This window comes from Tilletiopsis washingtonensis (genome assembly GCF_003144115.1).
Source record: "Tilletiopsis washingtonensis strain MCA 4186 unplaced genomic scaffold FA09scaffold_23, whole genome shotgun sequence".
Taxonomy (NCBI): domain Eukaryota; kingdom Fungi; phylum Basidiomycota; class Exobasidiomycetes; order Entylomatales; genus Tilletiopsis; species Tilletiopsis washingtonensis.
Genome location: NW_020312020.1, coordinates 18,202 through 43,213, shown reverse-complemented (window position 1 = coordinate 43,213; position 25,012 = coordinate 18,202). Strand labels below are relative to the sequence as shown.

The 25,012-nt window shown below is 69.1% G+C and overlaps 8 protein-coding genes and 1 non-coding gene across 9 annotated transcripts; 6 read left to right on the top strand and 3 right to left on the bottom strand.

Annotated features, from left to right (window-relative positions):
* Window positions 1-461: 461 nt before the first annotated feature.
* FA09DRAFT_t46 lies at window positions 462-561 on the top strand. Its single transcript has one exon. It is a non-coding gene; the product is annotated as a tRNA-His (tRNA).
* Window positions 562-1,092: 531 nt separating this feature from the next.
* FA09DRAFT_332185 (hypothetical protein) lies at window positions 1,093-6,010 on the top strand. Its single transcript, XM_025743354.1, has 2 exons — window positions 1,093-5,743; window positions 5,799-6,010. Exons 1-2 carry the CDS (start codon window positions 1,304-1,306, stop codon window positions 5,829-5,831), a joined length of 4,473 nt encoding a protein of 1,490 aa, XP_025595536.1. The 5' UTR covers window positions 1,093-1,303; the 3' UTR covers window positions 5,832-6,010.
* Window positions 6,011-6,466: 456 nt separating this feature from the next.
* Window positions 6,467-7,962, bottom strand: FA09DRAFT_144988 (hypothetical protein). Its single transcript, XM_025739141.1, has one exon. It carries the CDS (start codon window positions 7,858-7,860, stop codon window positions 6,622-6,624), a length of 1,239 nt encoding a protein of 412 aa, XP_025595535.1. The 5' UTR covers window positions 7,861-7,962; the 3' UTR covers window positions 6,467-6,621.
* A 1,609-nt stretch (window positions 7,963-9,571) lies between these two features.
* Window positions 9,572-11,447, top strand: FA09DRAFT_362914 (hypothetical protein). The gene is made up of 2 exons (XM_025745524.1): window positions 9,572-9,974; window positions 10,042-11,447. The coding sequence occupies exons 1-2, from the start codon at window positions 9,811-9,813 to the stop codon at window positions 11,186-11,188; spliced, it is 1,311 nt and encodes a 436-aa protein (XP_025595534.1). The 5' UTR covers window positions 9,572-9,810; the 3' UTR covers window positions 11,189-11,447.
* FA09DRAFT_144701 (hypothetical protein) lies at window positions 11,311-11,873 on the top strand. Its single transcript, XM_025739139.1, has one exon. It carries the CDS (start codon window positions 11,432-11,434, stop codon window positions 11,750-11,752), a length of 321 nt encoding a protein of 106 aa, XP_025595533.1. The 5' UTR covers window positions 11,311-11,431; the 3' UTR covers window positions 11,753-11,873.
* A 653-nt stretch (window positions 11,874-12,526) lies between these two features.
* FA09DRAFT_144703 (hypothetical protein) lies at window positions 12,527-13,926 on the top strand. The gene is made up of 2 exons (XM_025739140.1): window positions 12,527-13,590; window positions 13,643-13,926. The coding sequence occupies exons 1-2, from the start codon at window positions 12,701-12,703 to the stop codon at window positions 13,821-13,823; spliced, it is 1,071 nt and encodes a 356-aa protein (XP_025595532.1). The 5' UTR covers window positions 12,527-12,700; the 3' UTR covers window positions 13,824-13,926.
* FA09DRAFT_332183 (large subunit of L-aminoadipate-semialdehyde dehydrogenase) lies at window positions 13,753-18,641 on the bottom strand. Its single transcript, XM_025743353.1, has 2 exons — window positions 14,193-18,641; window positions 13,753-14,134 (listed from the first exon to the last, which is right to left on the bottom strand). The coding sequence occupies exons 1-2, from the start codon at window positions 18,610-18,612 to the stop codon at window positions 13,851-13,853; spliced, it is 4,704 nt and encodes a 1,567-aa protein (XP_025595531.1). The 5' UTR covers window positions 18,613-18,641; the 3' UTR covers window positions 13,753-13,850.
* Window positions 18,642-18,934: 293 nt separating this feature from the next.
* Window positions 18,935-22,597, top strand: FA09DRAFT_332182 (hypothetical protein). Its single transcript, XM_025743352.1, has 6 exons — window positions 18,935-19,745; window positions 19,800-20,087; window positions 20,158-20,707; window positions 20,761-21,915; window positions 21,971-22,107; window positions 22,168-22,597. The coding sequence occupies exons 1-6, from the start codon at window positions 19,024-19,026 to the stop codon at window positions 22,241-22,243; spliced, it is 2,928 nt and encodes a 975-aa protein (XP_025595530.1). The 5' UTR covers window positions 18,935-19,023; the 3' UTR covers window positions 22,244-22,597.
* Window positions 22,598-23,091: 494 nt separating this feature from the next.
* FA09DRAFT_144656 (hypothetical protein) lies at window positions 23,092-24,751 on the bottom strand. Its single transcript, XM_025739138.1, has 11 exons — window positions 24,535-24,751; window positions 24,315-24,472; window positions 24,230-24,264; window positions 24,071-24,176; window positions 23,981-24,019; window positions 23,894-23,925; window positions 23,821-23,834; window positions 23,727-23,765; window positions 23,660-23,671; window positions 23,521-23,600; window positions 23,092-23,452 (listed from the first exon to the last, which is right to left on the bottom strand). The coding sequence occupies exons 1-11, from the start codon at window positions 24,590-24,592 to the stop codon at window positions 23,276-23,278; spliced, it is 750 nt and encodes a 249-aa protein (XP_025595529.1). The 5' UTR covers window positions 24,593-24,751; the 3' UTR covers window positions 23,092-23,275.
* Between the last annotated feature and the right edge of the window lie 261 nt (window positions 24,752-25,012).

Below are 25,012 nucleotides of genomic sequence, written 5' to 3'. Positions count from 1 at the left end.
TTGGAGAGCCGTCTTCGCTGTAGCGATGGCGTGAAGTGAGCGTCGGGGCGTAGCGTCACTGTGGTCGTACGGAGTAGAAGGCGTGAGTTCGGCAGAGGTGGCCCGTGGCCCTGGATTATGCAGTGCATGGCCTGAGCCAAAGGGCTGCGCGCTCAAGGAAGCATGAGGCTCTGTGCTGCGGCGGATGCGCAGGAGAGTGCCTCAAGGGGCGCACCAGCAGTCTGTGCCAGACCAGGGGAGCAAGCAAGCTGCTGTCCAGCACTGGCAGGAAGGGCTGCCGTCCAGCACTGGCAGCATGGCAACTGGAGACAGGTGCCGTAGAGCAGCATGATCAGGGAGAGGCAGCTGTCTGCCAGACTCCGCCTCTATTGCTGCGCTGCCAGAGCCAGGAGCGCCAGTGAGATCGCCTGTGCAGCTGCTGATGGTTCATGTATCACATGGGCAGCGCCGCTCAATATGAGGTCATGGTAGTATAATGGCCAGTACACGTCGTTGTGGCTTCTTTGAACCTCATCGATTCGACGCTCCGTCGAGATCCGGGTTCGATTCCCGGCCGTGACACTATGCCTCTCTTTTTGCATTTCGTCCTTTTGCGCTCCTCCCGCGTGCGTTTTGGCTCCACCGCCTGCGCAGCGCACCTCACCGACTCTGCACGCACGATGCTCGGCTCTCACCGATGCAGCATGATGTGCCCACTGTTGCACTGTGGACGACGAGAGCTGTGCCGCACACGCGACGGCGCGGCTCGAGGCCTCCGCGCGCGCAATCGCCTTCCTGCCGTGCTGCGATGCCGCGCCGACTGGATCCGCGACAGCTCGCCTAGAGCACGCATGGGCAGCAGCAGTACAGATCGATACGATGCTGCCTTTGTGCAGGCCAGGGCAGACGTAAGAGGTGGCTGGCGGCGCACAGCGCGAGCAGCTCGCTGCGCCGCATGCGGGGGCGCCCTCCGCGCGGTGCTCCCACGCTCTGCGGCGCGGGGATGGCGCATCCGAGCGGGATCAGAGCGCGCGGGAGCGAGGCAGCCGCACGCCGCCTTCTGGCCAGGATGCCGCTGCGGCATCGGAGCATGTGCTGCACCCACCACCATCACACCTCCATTGGCCAGCTAGCGGCCTGCTCATCCTCGTCACGCAGCCGTCTCGTTGCTATCAGCGACGCGCAAGCGAGAGCGCTCTGTGCTTGGCACGCTGTCGCGCCCGCCAGCCGCCAGCCGCGCAACGCCGAGGCACGCCGCGCCGCGAGCCGTGCGCACCGGCTGCTCTGAGCGAGGCCCGACCGCCGTCACGGCACCCGCCGCACAATGACGCCCCCGCCAAATGAGGAGCATCCGTCGCTCGGCCGCTCTGCCTTTGCGCACAGCCGCCACGCCAGCGCCGCGGCGCTGCTCTCGGCCGGCAGCGGCTTGAGTAGTGCGGCGGCATCGGCGGCCGCTCCCCTCGCCGCGCCGCCATCCCACGCGCGCTCCCTCTCGCACCACCACTCGCCGCAGCACGCACCGCTGCACGCCTTCCCACCGCGCACGCCTGCTGCGCCGACGGCCTCGCCTGGCGTCTCTGTGGCCTCACGCGCCGCCGCGTATCCGCAGTCGCCCGCCGCGAGCAGTGCAGGCCCCGCGCTGCCGCAGACGCCGCTCTCTGCTGCCGCTGCGGCCGTGCGCACGCCGCGCAGCGCCGCCCTCGAGCACTCGTCGATCTTCGATGATGGCCAGTACTCGGGCAACCCTCTGACGCCCATCACGCCGCGCACCCACTCGCCCGCCGGCTCGTCGCCCGCGCACTTTGCCGGTGAGGGCCGTCTCTCGCGCCGCTCCAGCGACCTCTGGGCCGGCGTCGGGCGCGAGCGCATGCGCACGCGCAGCGGCGGCACCGTCGACAGCGCGCACGGCGCTCTGCTTGCATCCGTGTCCGACACTGCACCGGAGCGCGAAGACCAGAGCCACGGCGTCTTGCTGCAGGATCGCCGCGCGCCGCACTCCGTCGAGCCGGGCATGCCGCACCTGCCGCGACGGGTCGACAGTCTCTCGCCCACCGACGTGAGTGACGACAGCATGTACGACGAGATCGCGTCGAGCGCCGGGGCGCTGTCGGCGAGTGCGTCGGGCCTCGGCATCAGCGGCCCGGACGGGCGCGAGGAGGAAGCGGCGGCAGACCGCGGCCGCGACCGCCTCTCGGCCGCCATCGCCGACCTGAGTATGGGCTCGACTGGCTCTCGGGCGAGCAGCTCTGAGCCAGTCGAGCCTGGTCAGACACCGCTTGCCAAATACAAGGCGCTGCCGCCCAGCGCTGCACACGAGACGCCCGAGTCGCAGAGCTTCAGGACGGTTGCGCGGGTGTCTGGTGCAGTTCGTGCGCCCTCATCGCCGCCGCGCGACTCGACTGATCGCTTCGAGGCAGCGCTCTCGCAGCCCGCGGTCCCTAGCCGGGTCAGCAGCTTCGGCTCAAGTGTCCCGCCAGAGAGCGTGCAAGCAATGCCCCGCTCCGACTCTGCGTCTCGTGCGCTCCCGCTCTTGTCGGTGGACAGCCGGGTGGTGACCAGTGGGCCGCCCTCACATCTGAGCAGCGAGAGCGACTATGGCGGCGAGGGCGACTGGTCTGAGGTCGAGCTCGACAGCCGGCCGCGCAGCAGACTTCATGCTTCCAGCTCCATCGCGTCGCTGCCGGCCGAATCCGCCGCGGCGGTGCCGCCCGTGGCGCCGCTTGTTCTCGCAAGAGCGGCACGGCCACCTTCGCCGCGAAAGTCGAGCGCCAGAGCTCTGTCCGTCTCGCCGACAAAGGCTACGTTCGGATCGAGCGTGGATGCCGCCGCCTCTCCGATCAAGTCCAGCGCGCCTCGAGCCCCCGCTTCGCCCGTCAAGGCGAGCTTCGCGCTCGGGCGCGCTGCTGCCGTCGACGCGCCTGCTGACGGCGACTTCGCCGGCGACCAGACCGGCGACTCGATCCTGCAGAGCGAGCCAATGTCCGTGTCGCCGTCCAAAGAGGCCGCGCTCGAGGCGCAGCTCGCTGCCGAAGCCGCCGACGCAGATCCCAACCGGCCGCGCACGCTCAAGGAAGCGCGTGCCCTTGCGAAGGAGCGCAAACTGCGCCGCCTTGCATCGGAGAGCCAGCCTGTGCCGGCCTCCGCATCGCCGGAAGAGCGCAAGACGCCCAGTAGCATCCCGTCTGCGCGCAGAAGCCTGGATCGCCCTGTGCGGGACCCCAAACGCCACGGCCCCAGCGCCTCGACGTCTCTGTCCGCCGCCCCTGACCCGACGACAGATGCACACGAGCCACTCTTGCGCCCAAGCTCTCCGAGCGACCGCAGCATGAGCGAATACAGCGTGCAGAGCAATCCGCCCGATGCTGTCGTCGCCCCCGACGTGGAGGCTGCTGGACAATCGACGTCGCCGATTGATGGCTCGAGCGATGCAGACGTCCACCGGCGGCATAGCCGTCAGCTGGCGCAGACTGTGCGCAGTCCCGAGGGCGAGGCTGCAGCCAACACGAGCGTACAGACGACGCCCTCTGCTGCTGCGTCGTACTTCCCGAACGCGCAAACAAATGCGCGTCGATTCGGCCAAGTCTCTCCCTCGGTTGGCGACGAAGCTGCGCCAGTAGCGAGCGATGGCGTTGCCGCACCTGACAGCGTGCTTCGGAGCCGCATCACGATGGAAGACTTGCAGGCTGCCGTCGGCGATGCGCTCGACGATCTCAGCTTCGGCAGCACGATCACCGACGCCAGCACCGCCATGGCGCCGCACGGCCCGAGCGATGGCGAAGACCTTGATGCTGCTGTCACGCCTTCTTTGCCCTCGGTAGACAGTGGCACTGCCAAGGTGCCGCAAGCGCTCGACATGACTCGCGCGGGCTCAGCTGCGCCGTCCTTTGCCAGTGCTGCAGCCAGCGCAAAGTCATTTGACTCTGCAGTCGAGTTCATGACGCCGTCGAGCGCGACGAGCACGTCGCAGGCGCCGCTGCCTGCGTTGCCTCGGCATCCCTTTGACGTCAATCAGGCCGCACCCGCCTCGCCTTCCGCCGACAAGCCCGCGCCGACAAAGTCTCATGCGGCATCCAGATCGATCACCCAGGCGACTCCGCGGCCAACGGGCGCCGCTGCGCCGACACGCGTCGCGCGCCTGCCCGTCTTTGGGCGCACGTCTGCATGGCCGACCACGTTTGACCCGACTCCGATCATCGAGAAGCGCAAGCTCGCGCCGTGGGAGCGTGCGCGGGCGTATGCCGAGTTCGCCAACGATCTTGCAGGGATCTCGACGGGCCTGGAGGTCTGGCTCTCGATCGTGCAGCGGCCCGCTCAGGCGCAAGCGGCCCGCGGCGCGATGGGAGCATCACGGAACGCAGCCAACAAGCTGCGCGGCATCCCCGGCTTGCACGCGCGCGACACGACAGACTCCTCTGTGTACGCCGCAAGCGTGCGCAGCGATGCGACCTTTCCCATGCGAGGTGACGGCGGCCGCGCCAAGGAGTTGACGGCTGTGCGTGAGGCTGGCATCCCAGAGAGTCCGCCATCGATGATCCCGCCCAACATTCCATACCCGGCCTTGCTTCCCGGCCAGCTGCGCGGCGACGAGACTTCAGCCCTCGGTCTGGCTCCTCAGAACGACTCGAGCTGGACCCTGATGGACCGCACGCGCACGCAGTCCAGCTCGGACACGGCCACTGAGGAGTCGTCGGCGCCCAGCTCTTCGCCGACTAATGGCCGCATGCCCGGAGCTGGACCTCCGACCGCGCGAACCGGTGCGTTTTTCAGCGCCCTCAGCCGCAAAGGCAGCCGGAGAACGCCCGGCACTGGCTCGCTCAGCGTCACGAGCACGACGGCCTCCTCGCCCACTGCCAGCACCGCGAGCGGCCCGCGCGGGATGCGCGCCACGCTCGCACGCACAATTTCCAGCCCCATGAGCCCATCGTCCGGGCACGCGCCGCAGCCAGTCGACATCACCCGGTCTCCCAGCAACGCCGCACTTGCCCTGTCCTCGAGCCCCACGCCCGCGCCCGCCATGTCGCTGGCCGATGAGAATGCGCCGCCGCCGCCGCCACCGGCTCGCACCATCTTCGGGCGCGGTCCGCTGGGGCCCCGCGCGCCGAGTTCGAGAAGCAACTCGACGGACGTCGTGTCCCAGTCGTCATCGCGCCCCTCGCTGAACTCGTTCAGCAGCGGACGGTCCGGCCTTGGCGCCGGCGAGGCGCGAGGCACCTACTACGGCCTTTCGGCGACGGGCGGCATCTACGCTGTGCCGCAGGGACAGCGCAGCAGCACGACGCTCGCGGGCACGCCTGCCGGAGTGTCGGACTATCGCGATGGCCAGCCGCGCGCGCCGGGGCCGAACCGCTCGCCGTCTCTCGCATCCGGTCTGCTGGCCTCTCCGGCGCTTTCGAGCGGATCGGGCAGCACGCCACCGCAGGTGTCGCCCGGAGGCACAGGCAACGGCGTCGCCCGCAGCTCCTTCTCATACGGCTCGGTGCGCGAGCGCAGCCCGCTCCTTGGTTCTGGAGGCTTTTCGCCAACAATGCTGGCTCCGCCCGCCGGCGAGGGCGGCGAAGTCGGCAGCCACACGCTCAGCCCGCGCAAAGGCAGCTTTGCGACGATGAGCAGCGTCGGCAGCAACCGCTCTGACAAGGAGGCGCAATTCGAGCAGACGCTCGAGAAGCTCGAGGATGTACTGCCCGATGCCGATCGCGCCACACTCGCCGTGTATCTCCGCAAAGCAGGCGGCAATGACCTTGCTGCGATCGGAGACTATCTCCAGGTGAGCACGTCGAGCTGGCCACGCGACACTGCTGTCTGACACTCATCTCACTCAGGACCAAGCGCGCGGCAAGCTCCGGCGGGCTTGAGCGCAAGAGGGAAATCCCGGCGCCTCTCGTTCCACTGCTCTCTCAGCGCCTTACATCGTATTCCGTCACCTCGATACCGCCTATGCCAGCCTGTGCGGCAGCTTTGGGCAGCCTCCCCTGTGCCGCGTTCGATTCAATGCACCTCGCATCCTTCACATGCCTATCAGCAGACCGATGATGTGCAGATGTGTCCTGCCACGATGCTGCACCGGGACCTCAGTCGCTGCTTGTCACTGTCGTCGGCCTGCGAACGTGGGCACGCCCAGTGTAGAGACACTCCGCGAGGCGGGCTCAGCAAGTGCGGTCCCAGAGAGCTCAGTACTGCGCACAGCGAGCCAAGGCTCGGCAGTGCTGTCTCCTACGACGGCCGCAGCTGTCTGTGCTGTGCCGAGCGTCATTGCTTCTTCACAAGGCGCAGCGTGGCAAGCCGAACGCGGCGCGCTCGGCGCCCATCTGAACCCGCAGGCCAGCCTCCGCATGCTGCAGCTGCCGCTGGGCAGCGCTCGGCCCCAGGCGCCAGCCAGACCCACAGTATCTCCTGCGCCGGCGGCTAGAGTGTCCGGAAGAAGTTAGCGCAGGGGCCACAGGCGTGTGCTGCTGCTGCAAGGTCCGCCTGGCCTGCCCGGACGCAGGAAGCAGGGAGCAGGCCTGCATGCTGGTGGCACTGACCGCGGCGTCGCGAGCACAGCACACACCATCTACTTGGGCTCAGCCGACAGCGACCGTGGCAGGCCTCTCATACGACGCCAGACACTAGCTTGGCGCTGGCGTCGCTGATGATAAGTTGCTCTCAGCGTGTTCCCAGCACTGCAGCCATGAGCGACGTCCACGCTAAGCGGGTGCTCGCACGAGCGGGCAGCAGCGCGGCAGGACGTGGCTCCAGCGGCTCCAGCGGCTTTGCACCCTGCAGCTCGCAGGTCGCTCGCCAGAGCGCAGTCCGAGTACCGCACTGTCGGCAACCTGCACGCCCCGCACTCGGCGTTGTGCTGCGACGGCACCCGAGATCAGACGGGATCGCTGGTGCCAGACTTGCTGCCTGCCCCTGGGGCTGCGGCGTCTTTCCGGACGGGGCCTGCTGCAGCCCGACTTTTGCTCTCAGGCCAATGGCGCGGTCTGCTAGCTTGGTTCTGCAACTGCGCGCTGGAGGCGTCGATGCCGCGCCGGCTGAACGGCTGGCTGTCGAGCCTTCTGCACCTGCACCTGCCAGCGTGCAGATGCAGCATCGGTCGCTGGCCGCATCCGTGGACGGTCGACCGCGTGGAAGCCGTTGCCCGTGCAGCAGCTGGAGCAGCACGCGAGCCCGCAGCCGCATGCCGGGAGCGTGTAGCAACCTGCTCGAGGCCGGCCCCTGGCAGCGCTCAGCGGCAGCGCGCGCCCGACGCTGCGAGCTCTCACGGGAAGATGGTGTGCGCAGGGCAAGAGTGCCGCAAAGCGAGCACGCTCGGCATGCGGCTACTCTGCCAGCCGAGCCAGCGTGCACGCGTGGCGGCTCTCTAACGGCCGATAGACAGCCTGCGCATGCAGCGGGGAGCCCATGGCGAGCAGGACTTGGCGCTGCTGTCACGGCAGCATGAGTCTCCCGCGCACTGATCCATGCGGTGAGCAGCAGAGTGGCCTCTGAGATGTCCTTCCGGAGGCCAGGTCCTGTCAGCGCCGGCGACACTCGTCCCTCTAGCCCCACATTCACATGCGCGGGGGCCGCAAGGCAGCAGACATGGCCAGCGGCCGTCGAGCTGCGCTCGAGGTCTGGCAAGCAGTTCTCTCCTCGAGAGTCGCCGCTCGGACAGAGACGTGCCAGGCCACGCTGTGTACAGCGAGAGCGTGGCGAATGGACTGTGGCTCTCAACCCCGGCGCCAAGCGGAAGGACCCTTGCGCGAGCATGCACAGCGGGATCACGGCTTGACGGATGCGATGCGACGTCGGCGTCGGCATGAACAGTGAAGGATGGAGGAGGAGAGGTGAGATCGCCGCGCGCGCGCCCGGCACCAGGCCCGATGCCGCAAGCTCTGCGCTGCCACGGCGAATCATGCTCGCGGCGGAGCGTGAACCTGTGCTGCTGTGCCTGCAGCGCGAGAGCAGCCGCTCAGAGAGCCTGGAACCTGATGCGCCGGCCAGCAGCGCGTGCGCTTCCTTGATTCATGTGCATGCGCGACAACGTTGAATACACGCAGCTCAGACCTCTGCTGCCGCGTTGGAGCGCCGCGCGAAAGGACGCAGCGCTGCAACTGAACTATGGCGCAGGAGCACCCAGTCGCTGCGGGCTCCAGGGGTGCGCATCAGCAGCAGCCGCGCCAGCAGGAAGGCGTTGCCCACCGGCAGCGAAAGGCGAATGGCGGGGAGCTCTTCCGCCGAGGGGGCCCAGCGGCTTGGACGCGCACCGCAAGCGATCGCCACACGCCATGCGAGGGCACGCTAGCACTAGCGCAGTGCAAGTGGCGTCTGCGACGCTGCCGGCAGGGGCAGACGTCTGAGGGATGCGTGACAGGAGGGGGCAGCCACGCTGCGCCGGTGCAGCGCTTCCCACGCCGCCGAGCAGGCCCCTTGCCGATGCGGACGCCGCCGAGAGCGCACACGCTGCGCTGCCGTCGGGCGCCGGAAAGAAACGCAGCAGCCTGCGTCGCTGGGCATGCGAGCCGTCATGCGAGACCTGCGCAGGTGAGGTCGGCGTCGACGCGGCGCAGCGGCAGCGCCCGCGCCGCGTCGCCTCATGCCACGCCCACGCTCCGCCGGCGGCCCGGCCTCCGATCCAGCTGTGCTGCCTGCTGCGGTCTCGCTCGCAGGTCGCGTCTCGGCGCGCGTGCTCGTCGAGTTGCATCGCAGCGCCCTGCTGCACCACACGGTGGCATCTGCGAGCGGGATCCGGGGCGCCGGCCGCTGCGGGCAGCATGCGAGGCTGAATGGCGGCGATGAGCAGGCGCGCCCAGCCGCTCGCCACGCGGCGCGGCGCGGCGACGCGAGCGGTCGGGCACCGCAAGCGCCGGCGCTGCAGCGGCTGGCAGGCGACGCCGGCACGTCCGAGACTCTGCCTCGCCTGTTCCGCGGCACCTCACTGAGCAGTCTTGCGCCTCACCGCTGCATCTGTGCTGGCGGTGCAGCCTGCTTCCCTGGGGCTGCTGGCCTTCGCAGCAAAGCCGGCTTCCTCCGCGGCGAATCAATGCGCCCTGCAGGCTTCGGAGGATGCGCGGCCGTGCGGCGACGGCGGCAGGGCGGGCGGGTGCAGGGCGGTCGTCGTCCGCAGGCCGCGGTCCTGCGGGTGGCCGCTGCGGCGGGAGTGGGCAAAATTAAGGAAGCGCGGCCGCGGCGGCGGCAAGCGCGAGGTGCATGTCATGCTGCAAGGGCCCTCGGAGCGGAGGTTGGCGCGCGTGCAGCCGCCGCGCAGCACCCGCCTCGCGCCCGGCGGCCGCCCTCGGGTGCCCACCGGCTGGGCCGAGTGCCGCAGCTCATCCGGGCTTGCTGCGTCTGATGCTGCTTGCTGCAGCAGCCTGCAGCACCGAGCAAGCCCGCCGCTCGCCCGCTCGACTTTGCTCGAGCGGCTCGCGCTGCGCTGGCGGCTGGCGCAGCGGCCCTCCCACGCCCGCTGCCGGCAGTCGGGGCGGGTGCGCGTCGCGTGCAATTGAACCAGCGCCCGCTCCGCTGCCTGCTGCTGATGCTGCGTCTGCCGTCTGCTGCTCGCCGGGGTGCGGCCAGAGCGCCCCTCCTCTCTGCTCGGTCGCGTCTGCCGCTCCGTCGTTCCGGCCACCACCTCGCGTCTCGTATAAAGCCCCTCTCCGGCCGGCCCGTCAGTCGCGCTTCCCTCACCTCCGTCGTCTCCCTCCTCCGCCTCCTCCTTCTCGTGGATCCCTCCCGGTCGCGGCCCCGTCTCTCCTCCTCCTCCGTCTCGGCCTCTACACGGACCTCCGCTGCGCACCGCTCCCACCCGGCCCCGCCGCCGCCGCCCTCTGCCGTTCCCCCTCCGCTCCCGCCCCGCCGCTGCCCAGCATGGCCGTCGTCGACTTCAACACGGGCCATGCGATGGACTACTCGCTCGGCTTCATCCTGCTCGGCGTCTTCTTCAACGTCTGGCTGTACGGCTTCAGTGTCGTGCAGACGTACCTCTACTTTATCAACTTTCCCAACGACAAGCGGGCCATGCGCGCCTTCATGTGAGTGTGCCGCGGGTGTGCCACCGGCGCCCCGCGCACGCAGCAGCTGATCCTCTCTCCTCTGCAGCGGCGTGCTCATCCTCGCCGACACGCTGCACACGGCGCTGTGCTGCCACTTCGTGTACGCCTACCTCGTCACGCACTTCGGCGACATCGCATTCGCCTCGCGCGCCACGCACACGTTCAGCGCCGACCCGATCCTCACGTCGATCATCGCGCTCATGGCGCAGAGCTTCTTCGCGTGGCGCATCTGGAAGCTCACGCGCTCGCCGTGGGTGCCGGGCATCATCATGCTCACCGGCGGGCTCAGCATGCTCGCGGCCATCGGCACGACGATCGGCGTCGAGATCGTGCGCGAGTTTGCCAAGTTCCAGAAGTTCCAGGTGGCCGTCATCATCTGGCTGGCGTGCGCCGCCGTCGCCGACGGCATCATCACGACGGGCCTGATCATGACGCTGAACAAGTCGCGCACCGGCTTCACGCAGACGGACGACGTGATCAGCAAGCTCATCCGGCTGACGCTGCAGACGGGCCTGCTCACCGCCTCCGTCGCCGCCATCGACCTCATCCTCTTCTGCGCCAGCACGACGACGGCGCACCTGCTCTTCAACCTGCCGCTCGCTAAGCTCTACGTCAACTCGCTGCTCTCGACGCTCAATGCGCGCGCCGTCTACCAGGACCGCCAGCGCTACACGATGGGCTCGAGCAGCAACGGCGCCAACGGCGTCGGCGCCGGCATGCACAAGGAGGACGGCGGCGGCAACGTGCACTTCACCAGCTCGGCCCGCGGACGCCACAGCCGCTTCAACGCCACGGCCTCGGGCGACTCGGAGCGCGAGCAGGCCGCCTCGCGCACGGCGTCCTTCTTCCGGCAGGGCAAGAGCGCCGCCGGCGGCCGCGAGATCGGCGTCGGCCAGACACTCTCGCGCGGCGGCGGCAACGCGGATCTCGAGGGCGGCATCCAGATCACCACGATCGAGGAGCGCTACGAGGACCCGCCGGCGCTCGCCATGCTGCCGCACATCTCGCACGCGCACGGCGAGAAGATCGACGAGCGCGGCGCCTACACGGGCACCAACACGCCCACCGGCACGCACCCGTACTCGCTCGGCGCCGAGCAGAACAAGAGTCTCGAGACGACGGGCACCGGCCGCCTGCCGTCGGACGACGACGTGTACGACGACGCCAGCCGCAGCTTCGGCGACGACAAGTGAGCCGCTGCGGCGCCAGCCCGCTCGCCTGTTCCCTTTGTGTTTCCTTCCAGCCTCCGGACACCCTCATTCTCGATCGTGCAGGCATCTCGCATCCTCGCATCTCGCATCATCTTGCATCGCATCGCATCCCCGCACGTCACGCCTTCGCTTAGCGCCTCCTCTGGTCCCCTCGTGTCCCCCACACCATCAAGACGCGGGCCCGCGCCGCCCTGTATTCCATCACGACGCCTCGTCTGACAAGCCATGCTTGCATATCGCTTCTATGTCTGTCGCAGTGAGGTGCGCCTGGCGGAGCCTGTCGTGAGCCGGGGAGATGGGACCTGGAGGCGCAGCTGGCGGCGAGGCGAGTGTTCGCGCGTGCGTCGCCTCAACGAGCTTGCCCGCCACTGCCCGACTGTTGCTATTCGCTGGCATGCGCGCATGAGCAGAGGATCGTGCATCGCGGCGCTCCTCGCGCCGGCTTGCAACGGCGGGAAAGGCATGTCAGTGCCCTCGAGAGCGACGCAGGCAGGCGGTGGGGGCGCAAACGGTGGCTGCTCTCACGTCTGTGGACGTACAGCATGACGGCACGGCGGGCGTCGCACGCGTGCAGCCCCCGCCCTTCACGCGCCCGCGCGACGGCCGCAATTTATCGGCAGAGGATCGCTCGGAGCTGGTATGGGCACTTGAGGGCTTGGCAGTGTGCCGCGATGCTGAACCTGCCGCCTGGTGCTGCCGGCGGCGGTGCTACAGAGGACCGGCAGGGTACACGAATCGATCAACGCTGCAGTCGGCCAGAGACGGTGTCGTGCACGTTGCGCACCTCCTCATATGCTGGGCTGCGCACGGACCTTGGCCTGGTCCTGCTCGCAGCTCAACAGCCACTCAGCCATGGATGTCTTTGTGGGAGCTGCGCTTTGGCGCTGCGATAAGAGCCCGCCTGCATCGCCGATGGCGGCGAGCTCCTCGCCCAGGCGCAGCTGCTGTGCGTTGCTCTCTCGTCTGCGGGGCGCGAGGCGGTGCTGCCGGCCGGCCGCGGCTCGACGAGGCGCAGCTTCACAGCCCGCCGCGGCATGAGCAGGCGCCGCCTCCTCCGTGCCTCGACGATCAGAGAGGCAGCACTGCAGCAGCGCAGAGCGCAGCCACGGCCTCGGGTGCTGGCTCTGCACCGACGGCACCGGCATCTGATTGCAGCCGCTCAACTCTGAGTGCTCCTGATTGAGGGGCACTCTGGCGGCACAGCCGTGCCGAGGGCGATGATGTGCCTGTGCCTAGCGCTGAGGCGCACAGCGCGCAGCTGCGCAACACCGTGCTGCGGGGTCAGCCCAGCTGTGCTGGAGGAGGACCGGCGCGGAGGCTGCACCGCTGTTTGATGTGCCGGATGTGCTACAGCGCCTCAGCACGGGGCAAGCAGCAGCGCAGCATGCTGTCGGACCTCCCTGCTGGCCCGTGCCTCCGCGAGGCATAAGAGAGGCACCTCGACGCCCATCGCCGCTCCTGCCCACCACCTCGTCTGCCTCGACCTCGCCCGACATGTCGCGCTCCCTCGACGCAACCGAGAAGCAGCCGCTGCTCGGCGCCGATGCCACGGCCGCCGACACGCCCCGTCAGTGCGGCTCCTCGCCGGCCATGCAGCGCCTCGGCGCCGTGCTCCGCCATGTGGTGCGCACGGCGCTCGTCGTCGTCTCCGTCGTCTGCGTGCTCAGCCTGCTGCCGCCGCACATCGGCCAGCGCGGCGGCCGCAGCACCGGCCCCGACGCCGCACTGCACGGCTGGCATGGACCGCCGCCGCCGCCGCCTCCGCCGACGGCGCCGCTCGACTGCCATGCGCTGCCGGCCTCGGGCACGCTCAACGTCTCTGTCGTCGTCTTCGAGCCGTGGGCGCGCCTCGTGACGCACAACTCGCTGCGCGGCTCGACGCTCGCCCTGCTGCGCGACGACGCCGCTGCTGCCGACGCCGCTGCGCTCGCCGGCGACGCACGCCGCGCACCCAAGGGCCCTCCGCCCCATGGGCCCGTCGACCTCCTCGTCACCGTCACGCGTGCGGCGGCAGCGGCGGCCGAGCACAAGCCCGAGGCACTCAACATCTGCTCGTTCGGCCTCATCAGCGGCCCGGCCATCGGCATCTTCGTCAGTACCGTGAACATGTGCCGAACGCCGCAGCTGCTAACTGACGTTTCCCTCCCACAGCCCGCGCCGACGGAGCCGGCGGACCTGGCTGCAGCGCACAAGACGCCGGGCGACGGCTTTGGGCGCGTCTATCCCGACATCAGCATCGCCATCCACGCGCCCGCCTCGCTGTCGCTGGCGCTTCTGCCCGATGCGCCGCCGCCGCCGCCTCCGCCGCACCACGGTCCTCCTCGCGGACCCCCGCCGCCGGGTCCGCCGCCCCACGGCCCGCCTCACCGCGGTCCCGGCGGCCCGCCGCCGCCGCCGCCTCGCTGGCCGCCTCACCGTGGTCCTGGCGGCCCGCCTCCGCCGCCGCCGAGCGTGGAGAACTGAAGAGTGCTCGAGCGAGTTCTCGGGCGTGATCCACGCCGCGTCGTCCCTGCCACCGTCCCAGCCGTGCAGTGCACATCGTTTCCCTGCCCTCTTCCCCTTGTATCTGAGCACCCATCGCGATGCGATCGTTGATGAAATGAGAGATCGTTGCTAGCGTCGTCGTCGTCACTCCATTGCGCATCTAGTTCGCCGAGCCGCGGCCAATTGCCTTGAGCCCGGCGCCTTCGGCCAGGACGGGCAGCGCCTCCACTGCACCTCCGTCGGCGGCCGGCTGGCCGACCTCACGCACGGGCCGGTCGAGGAAGCCCACGGCCACGAGCCACGCGAGGTAGGTGGACACGAGGGCCTCGCTCACGCCCATGACGGTGCCTGCGGCTGCGCCCTCGTTGACCGCATCAAGCAGGGCCTGCGTGTGCTGGTCGTCGAGCTCTGGCGACTTCGTCGAGGTAGGGAGGTCGTCGAGCACTGCACAGCAGCGCGTCAGCCTCGCCGAGGGTGCCTCCATGGCCCGGGCAGGACTCACCAAAGTGCAAGAGCGGGAACAGCGCGTTCGCCTCGACCGCCTCGGCCGTGCCTTCCTGTGGCGCGCTCTTGAGCACGTGCTCCTCCAGCTGCGAGCGCCACTGCACGTATTCGGTGCGCTTCGTCTCCCAGCCGTGCCGAGACAGGCCCGAGAGGAGCTCGTTGAAGCGGATAAGCGGATGGGCCGTGACGTGGTAGACGCGTGCGGCGGTTCCAGGGACATCGCCCGCTTCCCGCGCTGTCGCGAGCGCGGCGAGCGCCGTGACGCGCGCAACGTGGTCGACGGGCACCATGTTGATGGTGTTGTGCATGTCAGGCACGAGGCCGAGCTGCGTGCTGCCCTTGACGAGGCGCCAGATGAAGTCGTCCGTGTTCGTCACGGCGCTTCGGCTGTCGCCCACGACGTAGCCCGGCCGCACGATGCTGGCGCGCAGGCCGCGCGCTGCGCACGCCATGACCAGGCGCTCCGACACCCACTTGCTCTGGCCGTAGCCCGTGCCGAGGCCACGCCGGCTGCCGGCGAGGTCGTCCGTCTCGGGCACGCCGGCAAACGGCTTGCCAGCGGCGCTGAGCGGGGCAGCCCCACCGCCGCCGCGGAGAATCGAGTCGGACAGGTTGACAAAGTGATCCGTGTCGAGAGCGGAAGTCGACGAGACGAACGTGAGCGTCTTGGGCTTGCCAGTGGCGCACAGCAGAATCGTCGCAACGGTGGAGAGCACATTGGCCGCGCGCAGCTTAGTGTAAGGGTACACCCAGTGCACCAGGGCACCGTTGTGCACAATGGCATCGACGTCGTGCGCCAGCTGGATCCACTGCTGCTGCGTCAGGCCCAGGCGCTCCTGCGCCAGGTCGCCCACAACAACTTGCAGCCGACCGCTGCTGACCCACTCTTCGTCCCACGCGCCGCGGCCTTCGCCTCCCTCGCGAAGCCGGGCGAGGCCCTGCTCGGCATCGCGCGCTCGCACATGGGCGATCACGCGAGCCACAGAGCTCTTGCGTTGGGCCAGCAGATCGCGCAGGACGAATGCGCCGAGGAAGCCCGTGGCGCCGGTGAGGAGAATAGTCCGATGCTGCGGCGTGGCGGACTCGCTGCGGCCAATGTTGGCCAGGGCACCGCTGCCGACGAACGACTCGGGCAGCGTGCGCAGCAGTGGCTCGACGTCGCCAGCATAGTCGTCCTCCGGGGTCACAGCGGCGGCCGGCACGGCCGCCACATCGCCGGCGGCGGGTGCCGCCGGAATGACGCCCAGGTTGAGATCGGCATCCCGCAGCCGGTCCACCTCAGCGGCCAGACCCTCCGCCGTAGGGTGGTCAAAGACAGCGCCGAGCGGCACACCGACGACGAACTGCTTGCGCATGTCAAACACGAGACGCGTCGCCAGAATCGAGTGCCCGCCGAGGTCGAAAAACGACTCGTTGAGAGGGACCGGTCGAGGGCAAGAGGGCAGGAGCGTGGCGAAGAGCGCCTGGATCGCTGCCTCGGTGGGCGAGGGCGCGCGAGCGTCGGCGTCCGCAGACGCCGAAGGCTCGTCGCCGGAGTCGGCAGAGGATCCGTTGGTCGCAGCAGCGTCGGAGCCCTTCTTGCGCGGGTTCGCCGACATGGCAGCAGACGCCAGAGCGGTGTCCGGGAACGGCAGCGCAGGCTTGTCGATCTTTCCGTTGGGGTTCAGCGGCAGGCGCGCAAGCGGCACAAACAGCGTCGGGATCGAGTACGCCGGCAGCTTCTTCTTGAGATGGTCGCGGATGTCCTTGATGAGCTGACGGTGACGGCGCATGCCGCGCACGAGGCCAGCAGCGGATGTCGAGTCCTTGGGCGCTGCATCTGCGCCTTCGTCGGCGCTGCTGACTTCTTCCAGACTGGCGGCGCCAGGTCCCGGCACGAAGTACGACACGAGCACCTTCTCCTCGTCCTTGTCGCGACGCACAAGCGTCACGTTCTCTCGCACATGCGCGTGGCGCGACAGGTGCGTGTCAATCTCGCCCAGCTCGATGCGGAAGCCGCGGATCTTGACTTGGTCGTCTGCGCGGCCGGTGCACTCGACTGTGCCGTCCGGCAGATAGCGGCCGAGGTCGCCAGTGCGGTACATGCGGTCGCGCACGCCGTGCCAGAACTCGCCCGGCGGCGTGCCCCTGAGCGTGTCGTTGTACTGCGCGCCGGGCGCGAGGAAGTTGCTCACGAACTTCTCTGCAGTGACCTCGGGCGGGCCGAGGTAGCCCTCCGCCAGGCCGCCCGACCGCACGTAGATCTCGCCGACCTCGCCGACGGCACACGTGGCCGTGCGCTCGTGTCGGTTCACGACGAGAAGCTGCACGTCGATCATGCCCTGGCCGGCGGGCATGATGTCCTTCTGCGTCGCGAGGAACGTCGGACGCTCGGCCACCGGCGGGATGGCAAAGTACGAGACTGCGCGCTGCGTCTCGGTGGTGCCGTACATGTTGATGATGCGCACGTTGCGCGCAAGTGCCTGCAGCCGCGTGCAGTCGCGCTTGGTGAGCACGTCGCCAACAAAGAACGCGTTGCGCAGCTCCGGGATGGCCGCCACGGCCTGCGCCGAGAGCAGCTGACCCATCGCAGGCGTCAGATGCGTAACTGTGGCACCCGTCGCAGCCATCCACTCGGCCAGACGACCAGGCGTGCCGATGTCGTCTGGCGTGGGCACGTGCAGCTCGGCGCCGAAGAAGAGCGGAGTGAAGATGTCGCGCTGGATCGGATCGTGCGCAATGCCGCTGAGCATCGTGAAGCGCGACTGCGGCCCGAGGCCGAAGCGCTCGCCCATCCAGGGGAAGAAGTGCGTCAGGCTGTGGTGTCTGCCGCGCACACCCTTCGGAATGCCCGTCGAGCCCGAGGTGAAAGACAGGGTGCCGACACTGTCTGGACCGAGGATGACGCCGGTGCTCTGCGACGCAAGCTTCTGCACCTGCTCGAAAACGTCGGCACCGCCGACAGACGTGGCTCCGCCGCGCACGCCGAGCCCGTCGCCCTGCGACACGAGCTCCAGCGCCGGGACCTCCACGCGCAGCTCGAGCTCCTCCTCGATGCATTTGCGCACAGCCGGGTGCAGCGTGCCCGCCTTGCTCAGCACCACGAGGGCGCGGGGCCTTGCGACCTGCAAGTAGATGTTCTGGCGGCTCGGCGGGTACGCTGGGTCGATCACGCTGAAGGTACCGCCTGCCTTGAGCGTGCCGAGCACGGCCACGACGAGATCGGCGCTGCGATGCGCGTACACCGTCACGACGTCTTCCCGCTGCAGACCGTTCGCCAGGAGGTGGTGTGCCAGGACGTTACTGGCGCGGTCGAGCTCGTCATAGCTGATCTCACGGGTCAGGCTGGCTGGAGCCGGAAGGTCGAGGGCGTTCGGCGGTCCAGACAGCGACTCGATGATGGCGCGGCGCTGCGGGTGGGCAGCGGCATTGCGCTCAAAGATGTGCGTGATGGCGCCCTGGAAGCCGCAGAAGTCAAGGTCCTTGCGCGGATCGGGCAGCACGGCGTCTTCGGCGTGCGTGCGCAGAGCAATGCTGCCCACGAGCATCGAGGGGTTGCTTGCCGCTGCAATGATGACGTGCGAGAGGTGTGCGAGCAGCAGGCTGATGCGCGAGGAGGAGAAGAGCAGCGCGTTGTACGAGGCGTGCAGCGCGATGGCCGGCACGACGGGGCTGCGGAAGCTGTGCGCCGAGGGCGTCGGCGGGCCCGACGATCCCCCACGCAGCGTCGCCGTGCTGCCCGACATGGACGAGGAGGCATCGTCGGCGGGCGCTGCGCCCGGCGGCGTGACGAAGAGCGTCAGGTCCGTCGTGAGGCTGGTGCTCTGCAGGAAGTTGCGCTCCCGGCCCGCCAGCTCGTCGAAGAAGCGCACGCGGAAGATGGGTGCGCTCGGCATGCCGGCGGCCGCAGCAGCGCGGTCCTGCTCGAGGCGCGCCACGATGGCGTCGTAGGGCGCATTGTCGGCGGCGGCCTCGGCCTCGACGGCCTGCACGCGGCGCACAATCTGCCAGAAGGGGTCCGCCGCCTCGATGGGAATGCGCAGGATCAGCGGCGTGCCGTCGAGCGGCGACGACGAGCCGATGAGCAGGTCCGTGTCGCCGGTGTAGCGGTGCAGCAGCACGGCAAACGCGGCGAGCAGCAGGTGGAAGGGCGTCGGCGTGGCCGCGTCGCGCGCCGCCGCCGCCTCGTCGTCGTCGTCGTCGTCGTCCGACGAGTCGGACGCGGCCTCGCCGTCGGCGTCGAGCGCATGGTGGAGCGTGAGGCGCACGAGGCCGTTGCGCGCCTTGGACGAGAGCGTGGCCGAGGTGAGGGCCTGCACGACCTGCGACGACGACGGGCGCGGGTAGTCGGTCGGCAGCGCGATGGCCGGCAGCGACTGGAGGCGTGCGTGCCAGCGCTCGAGGCGCGCAGCGGCCGCAGCGTCGCCAGAGACGGCCATGGCGGCGGGTGTAGTGGGGCAAGAGGAGTGGGTGGTGAGAGACAAGAAGATGCTTCGGCGCGGTGCGCGTATCTGCGAAGCTCTCGCTCCGTCGCAGGAAGAACGGCACGGGAGCAGTGTGCCCGCCTCGCCGCCCCGAGTCACGCCGGCCAGGAGTGGAGAGCCGCGGTCCTGACGGCCAGGCGCGAGGCCTTCGCGCTCCTGATGCCCACTCGCTGCTGCTGCCGCCGGCCCGTGCTGCCACTGTCTCCTCTCCATGTGCGACGGCATCATCCCTGTTGCTCTCAACCTTGGCAGAGTCCAGGTCCGGGCCCGGGCAGGAGAGGGAGCGCTGCGGGCGGGCGTGGGGACAGGCGGTCACGTGCGCCGCGCGTCGCGACGCTTGCTTCTGGCGTCGTGCACGACCACGGCATGGCCCCGACGCAGCACTCTTACTCCGCTCTCGCTCCCTCATCCTCGCCTCTTGCGCGCGTGCGTCCGTGCAGCCACCATCGCTGCCGGCCTGCACCAGCCCTCGCCCCCACCATGGCGTACCCCGCCGCGGCGATGCCCGGGCGCAGCGCCTTCCCCCACTCGCCCGACCCCTTTGCGCCCGACGTGGCGTGGCTCGACGGCCTCGCCCAGCATCCCATCTTCCATGCCGGCGACACGCCGCCCGCGCCGGCGGCCGGGCGCTCGTCTGTGCGCGCCCGCTCGACGCTCGCCCTGCGCGGCACGGACCTCGTCGCGGCCGTCGGCTCCGAGCTGCGCATTGCCAGCCTGGCCGAGGCCAAGCACGCTGCGGCCACGGGCGCCTCGCCCGCCGAGCGTCCGCACCGCGTGCTGGCGCATGCGCTGCCGCCGTTCCCCATTGCCAGCATTGCTGTGAACCCGGCGAACCGCCTGCTGGCCGTCGTCGGCTCGCACCAGGTGGCCGTGCTCGTGCTGCCGCGCTCGGCGGGCTCCAAGGCGCAGGCCGACGCCGCACACTCCCGGGGCGCCGCTCGCAGCGTCACTTGCCATGCCGCACGTGTCGGCGCCTACTACCACGACGAGCACATCGGCCCGCACGCCCGCGTCGCAAAGGTGCTCTGGCATCCGTGGGGCAAGGACGGCACCTCGCTGCTTATCCTCACCGCTGACGGCACTCTGCGGTGAGTTCCCTGCACTGCTGGCGCAGCCGCTCGCACCTTCCTCACACTATGCAGCGAGTACAACGTGTCTGGCGATCTCGACGAGCCGGCGCAGACGCTGGCACTCACCCCGCCGCCGCCGCCCGCGGTCGGGCGCAGCGACAGCCGCGCGGCCGGGCCTTCCCGTTTTGGCGTCGGCTCAGGCGCGGCGCCGGGCAGAGAGTGGGACCCTGCCGTGGGCCTGGCACTCGGCCTCTCGGCTTCGGGCGCCGGCAACAGCGGCGACTGGAGCGCGCTGACCATCTACGGCCTGACGCGGGCTGGAGATGTCTACGGCATCACCCCCTTCCTGCCGGCACAAGCGTGAGTCAGACGCGCACCTGCACCACTGCGCTTCGCTCCTTGCCAGCATCCAGCTGACGACTCAACTCAGTCAGGTGCCGGCTCAGTATCTCTCCGCCCTGAGCACATACACGGCCGAAACTTCCGCAGCTGCGAGCAGCACCTCGCGCACGAGCTCGCTGCGCTACCTGTCATCTCTGCTGCAGCAGCGCGAGTCCACAGCCGCAAACGCGCGTGACGCCACGCCGGCATACCTGCGAGGTGTCACGCCTGCTAGTGGCATGTCGCTGGACGCTGGCCTGCTTGCGCAGGAGCCCGGCGACGACGATGATGGCGACGCTGAAGACGGCGAGATTCGCGTGCTCATTAGCACGCCATCTGGGCAGATGCCAGCACGGCAGGGGCCGTTCCTGCTCGCGCCGGCCCCGCACGAGCTCTCCGAAGTTCGCGAGGCGAAGGCCAGTGACATGACTGTGCTTCGGGTGCCGGCCAGTCCCGTCGAGGACGGCGACACAGCATTCGCGGTCCTCGCCATCGTGTCGGACGACGGCAGGGTGGACCTGGGAGTGCTCCCGTCGATCTTTCCACGATGGGGCGGGGGCGCGCGCACAAAGGCGCGCAAGATGGGTCGCTACGGCTTGGTGCGTGCTGGCATGCTTGTCTGCATGGCCGTGCTGACTGAATTTTCTGTTAGACGGACGACGAGGATGACGAGTCGTTCGACGAGGACGAGGAGGGCGAGCTGCCTGCGGTCCTGATCTACGAGACGATCGACCTGGGCCTGCTCGCAGATCTGACGTCGTCGGGCCTCGGCGATGCTTCTTCGGATCCCGAGAGACTTGAACGGCTTCTTGGTGCGCATGCACCCGCCTTCGTGCCTGATCTTCTTTACAGCGACACGGTCTACGTGCACCACTCTCTTGGAGCGCACGCGTTGTGCATTGGCACGTGGGCGCGCGACCTGCTGGACGCGATGAACACTGCCGCCGATGCCACGCCCGGCAGAGGCCTCGGTGCGGACGGCGAGCCGCAGGTAGAGGATCGCCAAGGCGCAGTGGCGCGGGTTCTTCACCGCGCAGAGCCTACGCAGGTGGTCTGGGCGGTCAAGACGCCAGGCTTCGACGCTCGCGAGCAGCGCCACACGCCCATCTGCGGGCTGTGCATCATCAGCGACGTGTATCTGTCCTACGCGCTCCTGGCTGTTGCAGCGCCCTGCACGCCGGTGGCCTTGGAGCTCAACATGCGGGTGCCCGAGGAGCTCGAAGCAGTGGCGCAGGATCACGCCGAACATGCGACACGCGGCCTCGGCGACGCAGGTCCAGCGCAAGGATACGTTTCGCTGCTCGGCGACGGGCCGCCCTTCGCCGTGCCGTCGCTGTTCCGCAGCGGCTCGACACTGCCAAACGCCCCGCGCGTCATCGCGCGCGGCGGCGAGGTCGAGATCACTCCGGACACCCTGCGCGAGCTCGGCACGACTGCAGAGCGGTTGCGGGACCAGATGCGGTCCGTAGTCAGCGCCGGCAACGTCGTGCAAGGGCGACTGGATCTGCAGCTGCGCGAGATGTCGCGGCAGCTCGAGCGCCTCGCCGACGTGCGCCGGCGATGCCGCGGCAGCCGCGCGGACGGCGGAGAGTCGCTCGAGGCCCGTCTCGCGCGGGTGCATGCACGGCAGCACGCGCTCGTCGCACGCACAGATCGCGTCCTTCAGCGTCTGATGGACGCGCATCAGCCCAGCCTCAGCATGTACGAGCGCAAGTGGTTCGACGAGCTGGCGGGCCTGGCGGAGGAGATCGGCCTCAAGGGGGAGGCCGACGAGCAGCCTACCGGCCTGTCGGCTCAGGCGGACAAGGTGAGTGAGCCTCTGCCATACTCGTGCGGCCCACGGCCTGACGCGCCGCGCTCAGCTCGACTACCAGCTCTCGCACCTGCGGCCCTCGCTCATGGCGCTGCAGGCGAAGGGGCATCCTTCGAGCGGCGAAGGCCCGCCAGGCGCACTCGGCAGCTCGCAGCTCCAGGCCATGGAGCGCATGCTTGCGCAAGAGTGAGTCCCTACTCCCGGCTGCTCGCCAGCGACAGTCATGCTGACCTCGACGCATCGCAGAGCCGCGCTGCTGCTCGAGGCTCGCACGAAGGCGCGTGCGCTGTCCGCTCACGTTGCGCAGGCTGCCGGGCACTGAGACAGCGCGACTACACTCCCGCCCGTTCGCGGCCATTGTGATGAACGTGCTGCCCCCTTCCTTCTGTGGCATCCGCCCATCGGCGGCAGCGACGCGGCAACGGCAGTGCGGCGCTCTGGCTGCGTGTGAACCGCAGCGTCGTGCCGGGCAGCACGCTGCATCGCGGCACTGCGGCATCATCGTGTCGGAGGGCTCGTCCTGCCTCCTGCAGCGGAACAGGACTCAGCTCTGCAATGTGCCGCGACGCAAAGGGTTGGCACGCATCCTCTGCGTGCGTCATGCAGACAGCCTGTAGTTGCGCGAAAACGCGGTGGCCAAGCACGATCGGCCGAAATTGATGTATGCTGCAGCATGCGCCGCTGCGCTTTTTAAACGCGCGAAGCTGCGAGCATGCGGCCGTTTTCGTTGCCTGCTCGCGATTTGTCCCGCCCAGGCGCTCAGCACGCGCAATGCCTACCAGTAGCGCAGTCATCCACCCCAGGAAGCGGTACGCAGCGGCATGCCTGCCTGCCTACGCCAGCGAGCAGACGGGCAGCGCCTGAGCACACGCCCGAGATGAACGTCTCTCACTCCGCATGCGCAGGTGCTGCTCGACACTGGAGCTGACGCACGGTCGGAACAGATGACATTGCCCTACTGCCACGTCCGACGCTGCGTTGCTTGATCGGCAGACGCTACACGCATGCGCAGCGACGGCTGGCGGGTGAAGCGCGAGTGGTTCTGGCTGCTGACGCGGCCCTGGGCCTCTGGACGCGAATCGGGAAGCGCCGCCTCGAGGTGCTGGCCTGCTCTCGCCAGATGCGCTGTAGGCGGCTGACCAGCAGCCCAGACAAGCGATTTGTCGCCGGCAGAGCCGGTCGATGACACGCTCAGCTGCGGCGAACGCGTCTTGCGCAGCGCCGCGCCGGCGTTGCTCATGCCGGCCGCCGCGGCCTGCGCGTGCCAGAACGGTGCGACGTTCTGAGGCGTGGCCTTGGCGGGATCCTGGGGCTGCCGTCGATGCGTCAGCGAAAGAGCGAAGCCCAGCAATGGCTAGGTGCATCTGAAGCCAAGACGCACACGCGTCGAGTAGAACGGCGCCTGAGACGCGGAGAGCGCGCTGACCTGCGGTGCCGCCGCGGCGGCGAGCTCTGCAGCCGCGGAGTACGGCTTGCCTCCGAGTCCAGGCCGGGTACGGACGTCCTGCCGAAGCTGTGCCTCGTGCTGCGTCTGTGGCGCAACGACACGGACGTCAGTGGGAGGCTGGAGCAGCCTCCGGCTCCGCCCGCGATGCCCACCTTGAGTCGAGCGTACTCCTTGTTCGCCGTGCGGAGAGAGTCGCCGAGCTCCTGTCGCTTGCGCCGCTCCACCTTGGCATCTGTGTCTTGCCATCAGCGACACTGACGCTGACGTGAGGCGAAGGCGAAGCGTGCTGACCGGCCTCTGCGCCTGATGGCGACGTCTGTGTGAGCAGCGACCAGAGTGCGAAAGCCGGCCAGCTCACGCGCTAGACGGTCGTTGAGATGCGCCACCTCCGTGTTTGCTGCGGTCCGGGGTGGTCAGGGCCGGTCGTCAGGCGTCTGGTCTGCGACGGAAACCTTCCAGAATGATGCTGAGGTGCGCAGGAAGGGTCAGCGGGGCGCAGCGGCTCAATGAAGGCGGAGGCCTGACTTGTGGACGCGCTTCTCCAGCACCGCGTTGCGCTGTGCAAGCTAGGTCAGCTCAGAGGCGACGTGCGGAGGTGGGCCGGGGCATCACCTCTTGGACATTGCGCAGGAGCAATGCCTGGAACGCGGCCTGTGGACGGGCGGTGTGAGCAAGGGTAAGCTCACCCGACGGTCTACGGACCTCCTGTGTCGTTTGGTACTGGTAGAAGCTGCGTGCGGGGGTCAGCCGCCGTGCCCAGCGAGCAACGTGTGCCGGTTGGTACCTCATCGCGCGAGTGCAGATCTCCCTGGCAGGTGGGCGGGTTCAGTGGCGACCGTGGCCTGGCGCAGGACGGCTCACATGATGATCGGCGGCGCCAGGCCAGCGAGCACGCTCTGCAGCGCTGGTGTCAGCACGCCGCCATCCGGCGCGCAGCACGACGGACCGAGCGGTAGTCGGCACTCGGTGCGAGGCTCGAGACGACGACGTCGTCGGGCTCGGCGAGGCTCGCGCCGCACGCGGGGCAGACGCGCGCCGCCGTGAAGAGGTCGGTGGCGCACTGCACGCAGAAGATATGGCAGCACGTCGTGACGACGGCCTTGCCTGGCACGGGGCCGGATAGATGAACAGGAGCGTAGCAAGGGCCGGGAACGGGCTGCGCGCACCCTCAAGGTCGAGGCGGCGCCGGCAGCGCAGCACGTTGCAGTGGAAGCCTTCCTCCATGGCGGGGCGTGTGTGGCTGCTCTCACGGCTAGAGAGATAGGAGTTGCGTCGGCGGGAACAGTATGCTGTGGTGGATTAGGGACGGTCGTGGTGGTGGGACGAGAGAGGGCGAGTGAGGCAGCAGCAGCAGAACAGGCGGAGGCTGCGCAGGCGGCGGGGCGCATCGGGCAATGCCCAACACGGCAGGCCCGATCAGGACGCGCAGCAGCTCGCGCGAGCAAGCAGCGACAGCCGCATCAACATGCGATGGCTCTGCCGCGCGGGTGGGCGCATGTCTGTGCGATTGCTGGCGCAGGCAGAGCTTGCGGCTGCGGCCGGTGCTGATGTTGCCTCTGTGCCTCTCTGCTGCTGCTTCTGCTGCTGCTGAGGGCAAGAGCCCTGAGAGCTGGCTTGACTAGACTTCGGCCGCCGTGCGGGCTG

Excerpts from the sequence above, each read along its gene's own strand:
- FA09DRAFT_144988 (XM_025739141.1), bottom strand. The coding sequence starts at position 7,860 with ATGATTCGCCGTGGCAGCGCAGAGCTTGCGGCATCGGGCCTGGTGCCG.
- FA09DRAFT_332185 (XM_025743354.1), top strand. The coding sequence starts at position 1,304 with ATGACGCCCCCGCCAAATGAGGAGCATCCGTCGCTCGGCCGCTCTGCC. Across the intron at positions 5,744-5,798 it reads CGATCGGAGACTATCTCCAG|GACCAAGCGCGCGGCAAGCT; the intron begins GTGAGCACGTCG and ends CATCTCACTCAG.
- FA09DRAFT_332183 (XM_025743353.1), bottom strand. The coding sequence starts at position 18,612 with ATGGCCGTCTCTGGCGACGCTGCGGCCGCTGCGCGCCTCGAGCGCTGG. Across the intron at positions 14,135-14,192 it reads GTTCCCGCTCTTGCACTTTG|TGCTCGACGACCTCCCTACC; the intron begins GTGAGTCCTGCC and ends GCTGCTGTGCAG.
- FA09DRAFT_332182 (XM_025743352.1), top strand. The coding sequence starts at position 19,024 with ATGGCCCCGACGCAGCACTCTTACTCCGCTCTCGCTCCCTCATCCTCG. Across the intron at positions 19,746-19,799 it reads ACCGCTGACGGCACTCTGCG|CGAGTACAACGTGTCTGGCG; the intron begins GTGAGTTCCCTG and ends CACACTATGCAG. Across the intron at positions 20,088-20,157 it reads CCCTTCCTGCCGGCACAAGC|TCAGGTGCCGGCTCAGTATC; the intron begins GTGAGTCAGACG and ends GACTCAACTCAG.
- FA09DRAFT_144701 (XM_025739139.1), top strand. The coding sequence starts at position 11,432 with ATGCTTGCATATCGCTTCTATGTCTGTCGCAGTGAGGTGCGCCTGGCG.
- FA09DRAFT_144703 (XM_025739140.1), top strand. The coding sequence starts at position 12,701 with ATGTCGCGCTCCCTCGACGCAACCGAGAAGCAGCCGCTGCTCGGCGCC. Across the intron at positions 13,591-13,642 it reads CACCGCGGTCCCGGCGGCCC|CCGCCGCCGCCGAGCGTGGA; the intron begins GCCGCCGCCGCC and ends GGCGGCCCGCCT.
- FA09DRAFT_362914 (XM_025745524.1), top strand. The coding sequence starts at position 9,811 with ATGGCCGTCGTCGACTTCAACACGGGCCATGCGATGGACTACTCGCTC. Across the intron at positions 9,975-10,041 it reads CGGGCCATGCGCGCCTTCAT|CGGCGTGCTCATCCTCGCCG; the intron begins GTGAGTGTGCCG and ends TCTCCTCTGCAG.
- FA09DRAFT_144656 (XM_025739138.1), bottom strand. The coding sequence starts at position 24,592 with ATGGAGGAAGGCTTCCACTGCAACGTGCTGCGCTGCCGGCGCCGCCTC. Across the intron at positions 24,473-24,534 it reads GCGCCGCCTCGACCTTGAGG|GCAAGGCCGTCGTCACGACG; the intron begins GTGCGCGCAGCC and ends GCCCCGTGCCAG. Across the intron at positions 24,177-24,229 it reads CTGGCGCCGCCGATCATCAT|GGAGATCTGCACTCGCGCGA; the intron begins GTGAGCCGTCCT and ends CCCACCTGCCAG.